Here is a 16,840-nt window from a genome sequence, read left to right as displayed (position 1 = left end):
CTAGAGAGATGTTTAAGAAATAGTATTCTGAGGTGTTACAATTCTCTCACAAAGTAATGTCATCCATTTTTCGAGCTTAGTATCTGCCTGAGCAAAAGCATCATGAATTTCTGAATAGAGGTGATATTATGGCAGATCCACTGGCGCGTATTGGAAACTTGGTGGGAGTATCTGGGATTTCCCAAGTGCAATTGGTGGTGACTTTTCCTACTAGTTAGAGACTTGTTACTAAAACAATATTTCAAGTGCAGAGATAAATCATTTATGGGTGTGGAAATTTTGGCATTCCCAGATATCTCTCTTTTGCTGCTTCTTCCTAGATTTATTCAGCTGGAAACCACTTTTTATTTAAAATTTTCTTCAAAATGTATTATGTATTACTAGTCTAATAAGTATATATTTTTGGAACCTTCACAACTGCTTTCTTGGCTCCCAAGAGAATTTCCGTAATAGACCCCATAGGTGGGACTGTTAGTGGTGTTTAGATTATATTCAGTTCTCTGTAACTCTTAATGTGACCCTTATTTTCCTTGTAATAATGTTTTACTCTGAAAATATTGGTTTCCCCCATAGGGTGGAATTGAGCTGAAAGTATTCACTTATATTGTGGGAAGCATGTTGCTTTTGTATTTGTCCTTATTGCTTCAGAATTCTGTACAATTGACTTACTTGAGTGTATTATTTTTTTTATTTATTTGGATTTTGCTCACACCTTTTTTCATTAGTTGATCGAGGTGAGTTACATTCAGGTACTCTGGATATTTCTCTGTCCCAGGCGGGCTCACAATCTAAGTTTGTATCTGAGGGAATGGAGGGTTAAGTGACTTGCCCAAGATCACAAGGAGCAGCAGTGGGATTTGAACCGGCCACCTCCGGATTTCAAGACTGGTGCTCTAACCACCAGGCCACTCCTATTTGTAACCTATAAATAATTTAAAAAAGAAAAGAAATGGAAGCAGCTTTGGGTATCGTTGCTTCTAATCAAAGTATGAGTGAGTTTTATTCACGTGAACTACCATGTTCTCGCAAGCTAATGTTGTTAACATACAAATTGGCCCCCAATTGCATAAAATGGAACCTGTGGTAAACAATGCATGTTAACGCCTAGTGCTTTTTAGTAAATCTAGCACTAAATGATGATCCACTATTCCGTAGTTCATTAAGGCAGCATTATTTTCTTTCTTGGCCCTCTCTTTACTAATGCTCTCGCTCTCACTTTGTCACGTCAAAATAAGTTGCTGAACCTAAAAGCTGTGATGACTACGAAATAAAGAAAGCAAGAAAAAGCAGAAAAGAAAGATTTGTCGGTTTATCCTAAAGCTATTTTCCTCATTTAATCTGCTTACACGAGGGCTGAGAAATCAACTTACTTAGCAAATATACATGAGCAAGCTTGAAATTATAGCATTGTTCCTGAACTTCTGCCAGTGAAACATCTGGCACTGTAGAAATGCTCATCTCTCATATTTCCTGTAGATACTTCATTTTCGTATTTAAATACTCAAAATCAACCATAATTATTATACAATCTCAAGGTGTTTAAAGAAAGCAAAAAGCTCTCCTAAGGCATGTGGTGAGTTTTTTCTGATTTTTAGTGTGCTCTGTCGAGTCAAATAGAACAAGTTCAGAGAGAAAGAGCAATCAATCAGTCTAATTCAGGTTCCGCTATATTTGTTTTCTTTTATTGAACTAAAAAAAAAAAAGAAGTAGAAAAATGATGGCAGATAAAGACCAGTGGTCTATCCAGTCTGTCCATCCATATCAATTACTAAGGCAGCACTTCTCAAATTGTGTGTCAGAACTTCAAACAGAGTCCAAAATCCAAACTGGGTTGGGAAAAAAGTCATCAACCCACGCCTCCTATAATGGCTGCCCGATAACTAGTCCTACATGGGTTCCACAGGGAGTGGGGGAGTACATTTGCATTGCAGCCAGTGCAACATGATGGCCTGTAGAGCTGAAGATCACGTATTTGTCTGTGGCCACTAAATTGAGGTTGCAGCCACAGAAAGTTGGTAAACAATGTACTAAGCTCTATAATCCCTTCCTCTCCCTTAGAGATCACAGTCCTCATCACTGCCAACTACATTGAGAGGATGTTCCATACATTCCCCACCCTATCCATAAAGAAATATTTCCTTAAATTAATTCTGAGTCTACCCTCTTTCTCCCTCATCCTGTGACTCATTGTTTCAGGGCTTCATTTTAACTGAAAGATGCCTGCTCCCTGTACAATAAAAGCCCCTTTTACTAAAGCACTTTAATGAGTTAATATGCTAATTAGTATGCACTGTGAATGCATCTCCACGCTAACACTTAATGCAGTAGCTTGGCACATGCAGAACAATTCTCTAAAGTGCATGTGAACAGTCATGTACCAATTACACTCATATTTCATTAGAATAAAGGCATATATCTATTTCAAGCATGTTTAGTGCACAGCATTGCATATGTCTAGTAGCGCTATAGAAATGATAAGTAGTAGTGGTATATGTGAGTGTTAGCCCATTAATTTGTGCCCACATCTAAAGAAGTTGATTTCCTGTAATACTTGTTCTCTGTGGACAGAAGGATCCTAAGCCACACTGATGATGATGATGTCATCCACGTTAGCACAGTTGGAACTCACCCCCTAGAAACCAATTTAAATGAAGCTTCCACCCCACATACACTTACCTCCTTAAAATCCCCCTTCATTAAGGACATTAGTCTGTCCTAAACATAATAGTACAGAGAAATTTCAACTAAGGGGGGGTGGGGGACTGGGTAGGCGAGTGTGGCTTAGGATCCTTCTATACACGGAGAACAAGAGTTACAGGTAAGCAACTTTTTCTCCATTGACAGACAGGATCTAAAGCCACACGGATGATGACTCCCAAGCTGAGAGTTGCATACCATACGTCCCAGACCGCAGCAATCCATAAAATAAGGAGGAGGCAACTTGAAGGACTCAAAATTTATTAATATTGCAACAATCCAACAAAGCACAAATTCAGCAACAGAATTTAAGTTCCCTAAAAATTAGAACTCTCTTAAAAATAAGGACCTGTCATGTCCCCTACCTCAACGCAAGCGGCGTCCTCGGGCTGCGCGGGGTCCTGTTGACACGCACACTTGACTGGCACTGCCCCGAGCCATGTGTGTGTAGTTCTTCTCTGGGTTTGTTCAGAGAGCGGTGGTTGCAGGCTCCTTAATTGCTTTGCTTCCATGCACTTGTGTCTGCTCTCCCTCTGCCTGTCTTCCCTTGCTTCTCTCCTATTGGTCTTCCGGTTCCTCCTTTCCCTGCTCTTGTCCTATGACTGTGCTCCTTCTCCCTGCTGGTTCCTGCTGATGTCAGACGCCAGCACCTTATTAGCCGAGCTCTTCCTGGACTCCATGCTTCGGCTTCTACTTTGGTAGGTGTTACTTGCTCAGTAGTTTGCTTCATATCTACTTGTCCCTCGTTGCTGACTTTGCCTGTACCTGGATTACTCTATTGCCTGCTGCCTGCCTACTGATTTTGCCTGTACCTGGCTGCCTGCCTACTGACTTTGCCTGTACCTGGCTGCCTGCCTACTGACTTTGCCTTAAAAGATAAACGCACAGAACACAAAACTTTATTATTATAAATGGTATTGTGCTCTGTACATTTTATATTTTCAGGCCATTTCCTATTCGGATTAAGGAGGGCCTGATACCTGGAAGATCAACAGCGATTACCGAAAGGAAAGAAATGTCCATGTCTAAAAAGAAAGATATCCTTATTTAGACATGTTTCAGGTACATCCAGAGTACAAAAAGGTGCCCTGATTGAACACTGGAGTGATTAAAGAATGACACCTGTTTAATCCCCTAGTGGCTGCTGTCCCATTCTCTCTCTCCCCTGAAAGTAAAACCAAAAAGGGAAACCAGGCTCTATGACAGCTTCAAGTATTATGCGCATTCTTAGCAAAGCAGGAAGCAAGTCTGAGGAGTAGCCTAGTACAGTGGTTCCCAAACCTGGTCCTGGAGGCACCCCAGCCAATCAGGTTTTCAGGATACCCACAATGAATATTCATGTAAGAGATTTGCATGTAACACCTCCACTGCATGAAAATCTCTCTTATGAATATTCATGGTGGGTTTACTGAACACCTGACTGGCTGGGGTGCCTCCAGGGCCAAGTTTGGGGACCAATGGCCTGGTGGATAGTGCAGCGGAGAGTAAATTAAGGGATCCAGCTTCAAATTCCATTTCTTTTTCTTTTTTTGCAATTGTGGGCCCTCCAGAAACAGAAACATATCTAGGTTACCTAAATATATAAGCCACCTGCAAGCCTATAAAAGCTGTAGAAGTCGTATACATTCAGGTACAGTAGGTATGTAGCTGTTCCTGGAGGGCTCATAATTACAAAATAAAAAAAGTTAAAGTGGGATCTGAACCTGAATCCCCTGGATCATAGTCTTCATAGTCCACTGCACTAACTACACTGGTCTGACCCCCTGTGCTCTGCACAGATGTCTGTCTGGCCATTTTCTAAGAATGCTGACGTTCATGTCCCTTGTTCATAATTTGGATGTTTCAGTTTGTAAAATGGATGTTCATGCCCAGCCGCTTCCAGCATATGGACGTCAATCTCAAGCACTTTCAAACAGGAAATCTTACTCCAAAGTGGAAAACAACCAAGCAGATCAGTATTAGAAATACACGATCTTTATTAATATAGTTTGCATATCTCCGATATATGCAATTATATTAATAAAGATCGTGTATTTCTAATACTGATCTGCTTAGTTTTCCACCAAACAGGAAATCTTGACATATTTCCTGTTTGAAAATGTATGCAAGGTAGATGTCCATTTGGGATGTTCTGACTTGGAAAACCTTTCAAAAATGCCCCTCCACATGTACATTTGCAGAATAGCACTTTGGAAAAGTTATCAACAAGGGCTAATGTTAAAATATTTTACTGCTAACGTTTACTATGTTAGCACAGGTGCCATTTTATATCTCGAGACCTAGGGGGGCTTTTACTAAAGATTAACGCGAGTTATCTGCAGCAAGGCCCATAAGAATAAAATTGGACCTGCTGCAGATAACTCGAGCTAACCTTTAGTATAAGATCCCCCCTAATTACTAATAACTGGGTTTAACACTAAAATAACATGTCTTAATGACTTCTCCTCCTTAGGCAGAATTGTAGCATTTATGTACATATAGCATGTATATATATATATATATATATATATATATATATATATATATACACACACACACACATATATATATATATATATATATATATATATATATATATATATATATATACACACATACATACCACTATTCTAAACTCATACAAATGCAATCGGAATGTAAATGGTAGTGCTCACTCTACAGAATTTCCCCCGTCTGTAAGATTCTCTCATTTCATGATTCACTTTTTCATTCCACCTGGATGCCTTCTATGTAGCATTCTTTCCCATTTTCACTTGCTTTTCAGATATCTAATCCAGGTTGGCTCACTGTTGTTTCTTTTTACCTAGGTAAACTGAATCAATGCCTGAAAAAACACCAAGGTTTTCTTTTTCCCTCACTCATGGCCTCTTTTTTAACATGTCCCTTTCTATTCTGAATTTGATTGTGTCTTTTTCCTTCTTTGCTAAAAATTGGTCTGTGTTTTCTACTTCTTTTCCCTTTACATTTCACAGTGCAACTGTCCCTCATGAGAATGATTTACTGACCCTTTTACCCCCCTATAAACCTAGAATGACAAAAAACCCCAAATCCTTTAAGTGCTCTTATATCCAGCCGTATAATCTATATAGGTTTCATTGTTTGCCCATCTACTGCTTTACCTATCAATCCCTTAAAACATTGATTGACTCTGTCAAATTATTTTACACCACTACTCCCATGTTTGTCCTTTTTGTTCAAAAGTTCACAATTTGAATTCCTCTCCTTTATATATTCCAGAATCATTGTACATACTTTCAGCACTATACACCATTGATTTTATGGGTTTTTTAATTACTGCTTTAATTTTTCAAATTTGTTAAATGTACTTTATAAACAAACCAAAGTAAACTTCATTCATAATCAGTGCCTTACATCTACAGTATTAATCATGTTGAACTTACTGAGATCAAAACAAATAAACCTTCTCCAAAAAGCTATTTAATCACCAGTTATTAATACACATAAATATTATAGGATTCTTCAGAATATATAGTGCTCAACCCATCCAGGCTCAAAGGCAGCTGGGCAAACGTAGAATCTTCATCAAAATCAATTAAATCTAAACGCGGCAGTGAACTTAATGGAGACTGACCTTGAAACAGCCGCATGGCTCAACATGAATTTATGTCGGTGTTAATGTCTCCTGCTTGGATTTTATACAAAAAGAAAAAAAAGGAAGAAAGAATTACATGTAAAATAAAGTTAAGGACTAGCTGTACTATACATGTTTTAAAGTGATTAAAAATTGGATCGATAAAGATGCCAAGTTCACCCAATTGGTCATTAAGTAGCTGTTTGGAGAAAGTTTATTTGTTTTGACTGTGATCTACTTTCTCAGTTTGAATTATTATAGTGCATTTGCGTGAACTTACTGAGGTTCCATTTCAGGCCTGTTGTGGTTACTCTGTTGCAAGGATTACCAACTGGAATGAGGCCACACCATTCCCCTTCTTTTCCTGTGGCCACATGCAGTGTGTGTTTTCCCTACAATGAAAAATGCATTGGTCACCACAAATCAAATCTTACTGAAATAAGAGTTGGAGGCATAGACATGTGTACACTTCAACAAACAGAAAAGGGAACACACAGAATCAGGTATCTTAACCTAAGATGAACATTCAAAATTCTTTTGAAAGCTGCAACAGAGGGCAAATATTTTCGCAAAAAAAAAAATGTGAAAAGGTGTTCATAAAATACAAACTGTATATGCTCCGGGCCAGGGTATCTGAAACGTGTCCTGGGGACCACCACCAGTCGGGTTTTCAGGATATCCCTAAAGAATATGCATGAAAGAGAGATTTGCATATAATAGAGGTGACAGTCATGCAAATCTGTCTCATGCATATTCATTAGGGATATTCTGAAAACCCGACTGGTGGTGATCCTCCAGGAAAGGTCTGAGAACCACTGCTCTAGGCAACTATGAAACAGTCTTGAAGCTAGAATGCTGTGCTGTTTATCAAGTTTAAGATTGTGGCTGGCAGTCCCTTTCAATTTTCTCTCCCTGGAGAAGCCAGTAGGTGAAACATGGACAGAGTCTGAAGGTAAGGAAAGAGATGGACAATGAAAAATTCATATTTGGCCTCTCAAGATTTTGCTGTTCTGCAAGTTTTCTAAATAAATTTACTTACATGGAGGACAATTCAATAACTGGGCAGCACAATGCAGGTGCCTCAATGCTGCGTGCTGAGTACCACTTCTGTAAAGGCATCTGGGCACTAAGATGCTTTATAAAATACTAGTGTAAATCAGCATCGACCTGCCTACATTTTGGCGCACTTGCTTAAGCCATATCGCTGGAAGATATAAATGGGTGCACCTAAGTTCAGAAAGCTATGCAAATCAGTTTTCATATTCTATAAGTTAGGTGCATAAGTAGGAGACATACCCATATATTGCCCACATATATGCCCCCCCCTTGTATTTAAATGCTAAGGCACTGAAGAACTTTGTTACAGCATAGTGTGTAGTGCACTTACATGTGTAAGCTGTGGGTAAATTTAGGAGCCCAGTTAATAGAACTACCCCAACTTGTTTTAAGAATAGTTTTTGCTCCTTTTCAGAATATGATTTTACTGTTATGATAAGTAGGCTGATGCCTGCATGTTACCTAGTGATCATATAGATGTACCCTTTTCCTAAAATTATTTGTCTTCAGTCATATTAAGCTTTCCAAGAGATTTTGAACATTCACTTCTAGAGTAAACACAATACTGGCCCATTTCTTAGGATTCTTGTGTTTTATTCTCCATTTCCAGTTTGTGCCTCCCAGTTTATGGATGGCTCTGCTCCTCTGGCGCATCAATTTGGTAGGCGTGTTGGTGCCTTAGTACAAGGCTCCCCTACCAAATTCTGGTCAAATTCAAGAAAAGGGCCCTGATGCATGTCTATGAACAGACAAAAATGGTGACAATAACTGACACTTTGAGCCAGTGTAATGCATCTAATTTATTGTGTTAACAGTGCAAAATCTTTTGCAGAAAAACAGGTAAAACTTAGCTTGAGAAGTAAGTGCATCAGATACCTTATTTATTATTTATTTTTAGTTCAATGTATTTTATTAACATTTTTATCAAAATCAAGAACAAAAAAGTGAAACACAAAACTTAGAAAATAGACTTCAAACAACAATCAGGCTCATAAGCAGGGGCATAGCCACAGGTGGGCCTGGGTGGGCCCAGGCCCACCCACTTTTGCCCAAGGCCCACCCAGGAATTGTGCACTCAACGTTTCCAACTAATACCGCATCACTAGCTGGCTTGCTCCCTTCCCTTCGCTCCCACTCCCGTCCTGCGAGTCCTTCAATTCTGTTTTTTTTTTGTCCTTCTGCCGCAGTGCTTCCAGCTTGAGTATTGGTGTATGCTACCTGTCAGCAATTCACACACACAGGCCAGCTTCAGGGTTCGCTCTTCCACATCCCGCCCTCTCCGATGCAACTTCCTGTTAGGGCAGGACGTGGCAGAGGGAACCCCAGAGTCAGGCCTGTGTCTGTGAATCGCTGGTAGTGCACGCCAATACTAAGTTAAAAGCAGGGAGGAAAAAAATCTGAAGTGCCAGACTCGTGGGACAAGGTGGGAGCACATGGAAAGGACCAACAGAAGCAGGGAGGAAAAAGACAGATATGACTTTCCGGGGGGGGGGGGGGGGGGGGGAGGGGTCTGGAGGGAAGGGAGAGAAGTGCTGCCCTATGGGAGGGGCAAGCTGGGTGGCTGGCTGGGTGCTGGACATATGGGGGGGGGGGGGGCGGGGGGGAGAGAGGGGCTGGAGCTGTAGGGGGAGGGGCTGGAGGGAAAGAGATGCTGGAGCTGTTGGGGGAAGGGCTGTAGGGATGGGAGAGAAGTGCTAGACCCATAGGGGTAGGCTGGAGAGAAGGGAAAGGGGTACTGGACATGGTGGGGGGGCTGGAGGGAATGGAGAAAAGTGTTGGACCCTTTGGGGGCTGGGGGGAAGGGAGAGAGGTGTTGGACTCATGGGAGGTGGCGGCTGACTGGCTGGAACATTATTTGGAAAAAAAATGAGCAAACAACAAAAGGTAGAAAAAATAATTTTATTTTCTATTTTGTGATTAGAATACGTCAGATTTGAAATGTACATCCTGCCAGATGTGGTGTTAGATATGGCTGGGGCCCAGGGCAGAAATCTAGGAGGCACCCCAAACCACATTATCAGGCTGCACCTTCTTCAAGTTCTGGCAGGCTTGGGGCTCTCTCTGACCAGGGGGCCAAGGGCAGTTGCAATAGCTGCACTCCTTTAACACCATCCCTGTCATGTGTCATCTTTCTTTTTTGCACAGTATAGGAGGAAATGCATCTCTTTCTATTTCTCTGGTATTGTACTACATGAAAAGGCTGGCTTCTTGGGATTTCGGTTTAATTCATGTTTATATTTGTGGTCACCTATTCTGTATTTGGCATTTGTGTTCTGTGTGTGTGACCAAGGTATTCTTTTAGTATGAATTTTCTATGTAGCATTCTGTAGTGATTTGGCTTGTTCAGTTTTCCTAATAGATGTATTGATATTTTAGGACATCACTGTAATATTAAAGGCCCTAAAATATCGTAGGTAGAATCCTTGTTTTGGGAGCTAGTGCTGGAATGATAGATTTGATCAAGGTTCTGAGTAGCTTGAATTACTTTACACGTATGTTATTGAGATTACATAAAAGACAAATATGTATTTGGTGAGTTTTATGGGGAAGTGTCCTAGCCCTGCTCTGCATCCACTGTTGGGGAAGGGCCAGGGGGTTCTGTGGATGCAGAATATATTTGGCTTCAATACCATATAAGACAGAGCTTTCCAAACTGTGGGTTGGGTTACCAAATGGGGCCACACAATCCACATTTGGTGTCACAACTTGAGTGGGATCTCTATAGGTACATAATTGTTCTGCACCTCCAGGGGGGGGGGGGGGGTCACATAATTTTATTTGGCCACTATTATGGGGTTGTGTCCACAAAAGAATTGACAAGCCCTGATACAGGAGAAGCATATATGTGTTGGGGGATCATGGCTCAACGGGGACTGAAGAGTGCAGTCTTTTGGATTTCCCTCTAGCTTCAGTGTGGCCTGCACTGCTACCCTCATTGAACTTATTGGGAGCGGAGTACGGGTGGAGAATGGGATGAGGCAGAGCACGGGCGCATTAGGTGGTGGGTTTTTCTCTTTCAGAAAGATGGCAACCCTAGTGTCCACCCATCCAACCTTTTGGCCCACCCAAAAATTGCCTTCGGCCTACGCCACTGCTCATAAGTGAGCAGTTTACCTCAGCAATACAGTTAATTAATAACATTTGCTCAATGGGCTGCCACAGAGTTTTCAGTTTATCATATGCAACAGTTTTAGTTGCTGCATGAAGTTTGTATTTATTATACTGGCATATATAGTTCCACCGGAACACTACATTTAAGGAGACTGTTTTTTTTTTCAGCTGAACAATATCAGTTGAATACCAACTGAAATCAAAATAACAACTCATTTTCTACCGTGGGAAACAGCTTCAGAATTACCACCAGGAGCCCATACTACCCCGGCGGTGGTGTCGATTTGGTGCACATTTGCCCTACCGCAGCTTAATAAAAGGGCCCCAAAGATTGGTTGATGAGGTGATACTTTAAGAATTTAGATTGTGAGCCCTCCAGGGGACAGGGAAATACCCAGTGTACCTGAATGTAACTCACCTTGAGCTACTACTGAAAAAGGTGTGAACAAAATCCAAATATATACATAGGTAGATAAATAAATAAATACACAAATAAATAAAGTGTCTATAAGCTTTGGAGCACATGTAGAATCTTGAAATGCAGGGTATACAGAACACAGGATAATGATATCCAATGAAATATTTGTCTGATGTGCCAGTTATACATTGTATTATATGCCATATATTTAGCCAAAACCTTTGAATATTAGGGCAATCAAATAGCATATGAGGCAGATCAACTGTTTGAGTAGAACCATACCAGCAGAAATTAGACGAGAATAACCCTGCTCTCCACTTCCACTATGGCATCCAGACTACTTTGTGTGCTAGATAAAATAGAGTTTGTGTTATTCCTGGCTTGCTAGTATAGAACAGCGTAATTTCCCCTATGTGCGCCATTCAAATCACAGCAGAGAAAAGAGGTCGTGCATGTTTGCTTTGGGTTTAAATTCCTGCTAACCGAGCCTCACTTGGGAATCAGACAATTCTGTATCAAAGAGTGCCACAAGTTGTGCTGCAGGGTGTGCTGGAGAAAGATCTACCATTTTATCACATAGGTGATACCTATGTTTTGCACCTAGTGGTGCTCTTTAATACGTCAATATCTTCAGCACCCTGATTACTTCAAACAGGAGGGGGTAAACATATATCAGTAGCAAAACACCCAACTCCCTATCATATTACTTATATTCACAACCAATAGTAGAAGATTGCTATTGGATCAGTCAGAATTGCATGCTACCACCACATTGGCATTATACTTAAGCAAAACCATTGGTAAGGGTGGGCATGTAATTGTCATCGATCCAGCTTTGCAGTTTTGTTTATTTTTTGTGTAAATTTTTAAATATATGCTCAATTTCCTAAATGGAGATACAAAAAATTTCTTAGCTCCATATGATTTTCTTTTTCATCACAGTGTTCCATAAAGTAGTCCAAAATCAATCAGGAGACTTTTCTTAACAAATCAATAAGGAGACTTTTCTTGGCCAGAATAATTGTCTAGGAAAATAGTCCCTGATCCTTCTCAGCTTACATAGTATTTTGAAGAATTGTGATGTAACTGTTGAAACTTGGCTGTTCGGAGATAGGCGTTTATCAAGAATGATTCCCAGTATTTTAGTTGTGTTTCAGTTTGGTATGTTTTATGTTTGATTGTAAAGTTTTGGTGAGTTATGTGGTTGTAAAGGTCGGATAGGACCAGGAATTTTGTCTTCTCTCTGTTTAATTTGAGTTTGAAGGTTGGGGCCAAGTTTTCTATACGGTCCAGGCCTTTTTTGACCTTGTCTAGTATTTATGTGATACCGTGGTTAAAAGGTAAGTAGATGGTGACATCGTCCGCATATATGAATGGATTGAGATCCATTTGTTCCAGTTTTTTCCCCGAGTGGGGCCATCATTATATTGAACATTATCAGTGATAATGGTGAGCTCTGTTGTACTCTACATTTTGAGGTCCAAGAGGCAGATAGCTGGTTGGACATCTTTACTATGTAGGATCTGGTCCTTAGGAAACCATTGAACCATGTTGCCTCTGTTCCACTAATTCCCGTATTGTCAAGCAGGGCCATTAGTATTGTGTGGTCTACAAGGTCAAACACACTCAACATGTCGAATTGTAATACTACGATTTTCTGACCTTGGCATATTAGACTTCTGAACTTTGTTATCAGAGTGGTTATTGCCATTTCTGTGCTGTGTTGTGGTCTGAACCCTGATTGAGATTTGTGAAGGATTGAGAATGGTATTGAGGCTACTGGTCTGTAGTTTGTGATGTTGCTGCTGATGTTTTTGGTAGTGTTTTTTGGGATCGGGGTGAGTATAATGTCACCCTTGTCAGATGGGAATTGTCCATTCGAAAACATGTAGGTGAAGTGTTCGGTGAGGCAAATAATGAACCAGTCTGGTGGGTTTTTCATCATATAATTGGGACATTTGTCTAGCATACAGTATGCACATGCTTATTTTGTCAGTAGTGTCTTAACTGTTTTGGTTTTGGGTGGTTTAAAGTCAGACCAGATTTTGTCTGCTATGATGTAGGTATCGTTGGTCTCGTTATCGTGTAGGAAGTCTGTAATGGGTGTTTGTGTTAATTTGTTCTTGCCTTTATTATTTTTTGTTCAAAATATTTGGCAAGCTCTTTTACAGTTGGTGGTGTTTTGGTTGATACTACTATGTTTTGGGTTTTCAATAGGCTATTCTAAGCTCAAATATTTTTTTCATATTTATCTGTTCATGGTTCATGTATACTGTAGTATTGCGCTTTTGCCTTCTTTATTTTCTTGTTGTATGTTCTCATGGCTTTTCTTCATATGGTTTTATTTGTTTTGTCCATTTTCTTTCTAGTTTTCTACATAATTTTTTCACCTGTAGTATCTCATTGTTAAACCAGGGTCATGGTTGCTTTTTGTTTTCGTTTTGAGTGGTGCTATTTTGTTCAATATGTTTTCGCTTACTATGTCCCAATTTCTCATGAAGTGGATATTGTTTGGTGGTATATTACTGTGTTCGTCCAGCCCTGTTGTCCAGAAGGTTTGATCGTTCACCTTTCTTCTGGTTGTGAAGGTTTGTAGTAAACTAGATTTTCTTTTCGTTCTGTTCTTTGCCCACTGTAGTGTAAATGTGAGTCTGACCATAGTACTTCTTCCCATCTGAAATTTTCTAATATGTGGTTGTTGTCTGAGAACCTGTGGTATGTCTAGTAGGTGCCCTTTGGTGAGTGATGACTTAGCTTGTGTTGTTTTAAATTTCCATTGGTTTAGGAAATCCATTAGACTTCTAGTGTTGGTGCTGTGCTGTTTTTCTAGGTGTAGATTATCTCCTATAAAAGGACCTCTGACTGGTTTGTGCAGATGTTTGATATGAAATCCCGGAAGTCCTCCTGGGCATCGAGTCAACTTCCTGGGGGACAGTAGAACAGTATGATGCATAGTTGGTCATTTAATGTGGTATCTGCAATTTTGCATGCCAGGATTTCTATTACTGAGGAAGTGTGTTTTGCGATGAGTTCAACTGTGAAGGAGGCTTTGTATAATAGTGTGATTCTTCCTCCTTTCTTTTTATTTCCGTTGATGTGTATCATTTTGTATCCTGGTGGGAATATGTCAAGCAGTGCTGGGTCATCTTTAAGACATAGCCATTCCGTTATGAACAGTAGTCCTAGTTGTTTTGTTTCTATCCAGTCTCTGATTGTCTTGTTGACCGCTGATCTCACATTTATGTATCCTGTGGTTATTGAGGCATAGGTGTCTTATTTGATTTTGGTACGCTTAACATTTTGTAGTTGTGTGTGTGATTTATCTTTTTTGAGATTGTGGTCATGTTGGTTATTGTTCAGGACTGCCTTTTTGTTTTTGGTTGTTTGTGATGTTGTAATTAGGTTGATCCAGTTGATGGGGGTGTTGTCTGGTCAAGATGCCTATGGGGATTTTATTCAATTCATTTGGGATGGTGGCTTTTAGCCCTATTATCATCATGTAGTTTATCCAACCAATTTAGTTCGCAGGTGAGAGAGTGAAAGAGAGAGAGTAAGAGAGAGAGAGAGAGATGTTTGTACATCTGGTAAGCACTTTCCCCTCCTTGGTTCTCTGGTGTTGCTACTGTTGGGGTCCCTCTCTGCTCTATTGTTGCCCTGATCCTGGGAGCTCATTTGCTGCCATGTGCTGTCTTCTCCTCTGGTCGATCAGGGTCACTCGTTCTTGTCCACTGTTCTCTCCGCTGCCACCGCCAGTGTTCTTTCACTTCTTCCGTTTCTCACTGGTGCCGCATCCGTGGGCAGCTGATTGTTCCCTCGGATTGACCACAAAAGAATACATTTTTTTAAAAACTTTGGGTGAATTGCCTTCTTCTTTTGGAAAGACCTAGTGTCCACCCCCCACTTTTGTTTCAGTGAGTGCAGCAGTGGCTGAAGCTATGCTATGATTTTCTTCCATGTCTGTTAGTAAGGACTGAATTGCCAGGACCTAGCAGTGGAAGTTCCTGCTGGTGAATGACAAGCAATTCTTTGATGAATATTCTATTGACTACAGTTTGAGCAGAGATGAAGTTGTTCCCTTAATTTGCATATACTACTGGTAAAAATTTATTCTGCATACCATTTTTCTATTAAGATTATTATTATTAATAAAAACATATAGCCTGCTCTTCCAATGTTCAAAGCGGGTTATAATATATACATAATATATCAATCTTAAACAATAAGCAAATCTAAAATAAAAAAAAAAACATACCGACTTTCCAATTCACAAAATATGATAAAAGTAGAGAAATTAATTATACCAGCAGTGTCTATAATAAAAGTATTATTCAACTTCTTCCTAATCCTCAATACAATAAATCATTGTTACAGTAAGTTAGCATCCCTCCTTAATACAGTAAAAAAGGCTTGTTAAAATAGATTTTTAAATGTTTCCTAAAATCCCATGTTTTAGAATCAATCTTGAATATTATGGTAAAGCATTCCATAGTAGTTGTGTTGCAACCAAAAATATTCACATAATTGGGCATACTTAAAAGCTGGTACATCCATCAAACATTGATTTGCAAATTTTAAAAAATCAAGGTCAATATAATTTTAATAATGAAGCCAAAATAACTGGGACATCATTACTCAAGACTTTTTGTACCAACAATAATGTTTTATATTTAACTTGATACTCAGTGACCAATGCAAAGATTTTAATAACGGTGTTTTTGAGCCAGAGCATCTTTCTGACAATATTCTAGCAGCAGCATTCTGTGCAATCTGCAATGGTCTAATTGTAACAACAGGTAACCCAACATATAAACCATTACAAAAATGAAAATGTGAGACAACCATAGCTTGGAATATAGTACGTAAATTATTGAAACTCAAATAGTGTTTCAAATGATGTAACATCAATAATTTGTAGAACACTTTCAATTTGTTCTTTCATGGTGATCCAAAATCACCTACATTTTGGAGGCATTTAGATATCATAATACAGTGACCATTTATTACCACTAGGTTCAGGAAGCTGAGTATCAGTGGTAGCTTTTAAAACATGATCTACATTTTGTGCGCATTAAGACATAGCTTATTGGCTAACAGCCATTTTTTCAATTGCCTTGAGGTACAAAGAAACAAACTTTAGGATTTTAGCCAAATCAGATTCTATAGGAATAAAAAACTAAGGGGTCTTTTTACTAAGGTGCGCTATTAGCATGTGCTAAATGATAAGATACTCATTATTTTCCTATGGACATCTTATCATTTAGTTCACGCTAATCATTAGTGAGTGCTAAATCTGTTAGTGTGCCTTAGTTAAAGGACCCCTAAGAATTTTTGCATAAATCAAATACTTTTCTCCCTCTCTATAGACCTAGAGGATGTAACTGAATGAAACCTCTACAGACCTAGAGGATGTAACTGAATGAAACCTCTACAGACCTAGAGGATGTAACTGAATGAAACCTCTATAGAACTAGAGGATGAAATGGGGCAGTTTGACAAATTGAAGAGTAGCAAATCTCCTGGAACGGATGGTATTCAAAATGAACTTGCAGAACTATTGTTAGTAATATGTAATTTATCCTTAAAATCGAGCATGGTACCTGAAGATTGGAGGGTGGCCAATGTAATGCTGATTTTTAAAAAAAGGTTCCAGGGGAGATCTGGGAATTTATAGTCTGGCAAGTCTTACGTCGGTGCTGTGCAAAATGGTAGAGACTATTATAAAGAAAAACATTACAGAGCATACTCAAAAGCATGGATTAATGAGACAAAGCCAACACGGATTTAGTGAAAGGAAATCTTGTCTCACCAATCTATTACATTTCTTTGAAGGGGTGAACAAACATGTGGATAAAGGTGAGCCGGTTGATATTGTGTATCTGGATTTTTGTGAAGCTGGATCACATCCGCTGTTCTTCAATCCTTTGGTACCTCTCCCATCTCCAAGGATCTATTAAATAAATCCTTAA

The 16,840-nt window shown here is 39.5% G+C and overlaps 1 protein-coding gene across 6 annotated transcripts in view; it reads right to left on the bottom strand.

Moving 5' to 3' along the window:
• TPK1 (thiamin pyrophosphokinase 1) overlaps nucleotides 1-16,840 on the bottom strand; it is a 453,486-nt gene that overhangs the window by 88,014 nt on the left and 348,632 nt on the right. For 4 of the 6 annotated variants that reach the window (XM_030203717.1, XM_030203723.1, XM_030203748.1 and 1 more), the window contains one exon: nucleotides 6,570-6,681. In XM_030203717.1, the coding sequence (XP_030059577.1) occupies nucleotides 6,570-6,681 (112 nt within the window). Of the gene's footprint in view, nucleotides 1-6,289; nucleotides 6,344-6,569; nucleotides 6,682-16,840 lie in introns of all 6 variants that reach the window. The other 2 variants (XM_030203733.1, XM_030203741.1) reach the window with 2 other exon arrangements.

This window comes from Microcaecilia unicolor, chromosome 1, assembly GCF_901765095.1.
Source record: "Microcaecilia unicolor chromosome 1, aMicUni1.1, whole genome shotgun sequence".
NCBI lineage: Eukaryota > Metazoa > Chordata > Amphibia > Gymnophiona > Siphonopidae > Microcaecilia > Microcaecilia unicolor.
This window is presented reverse-complemented; position numbering and strand designations above follow the sequence as displayed.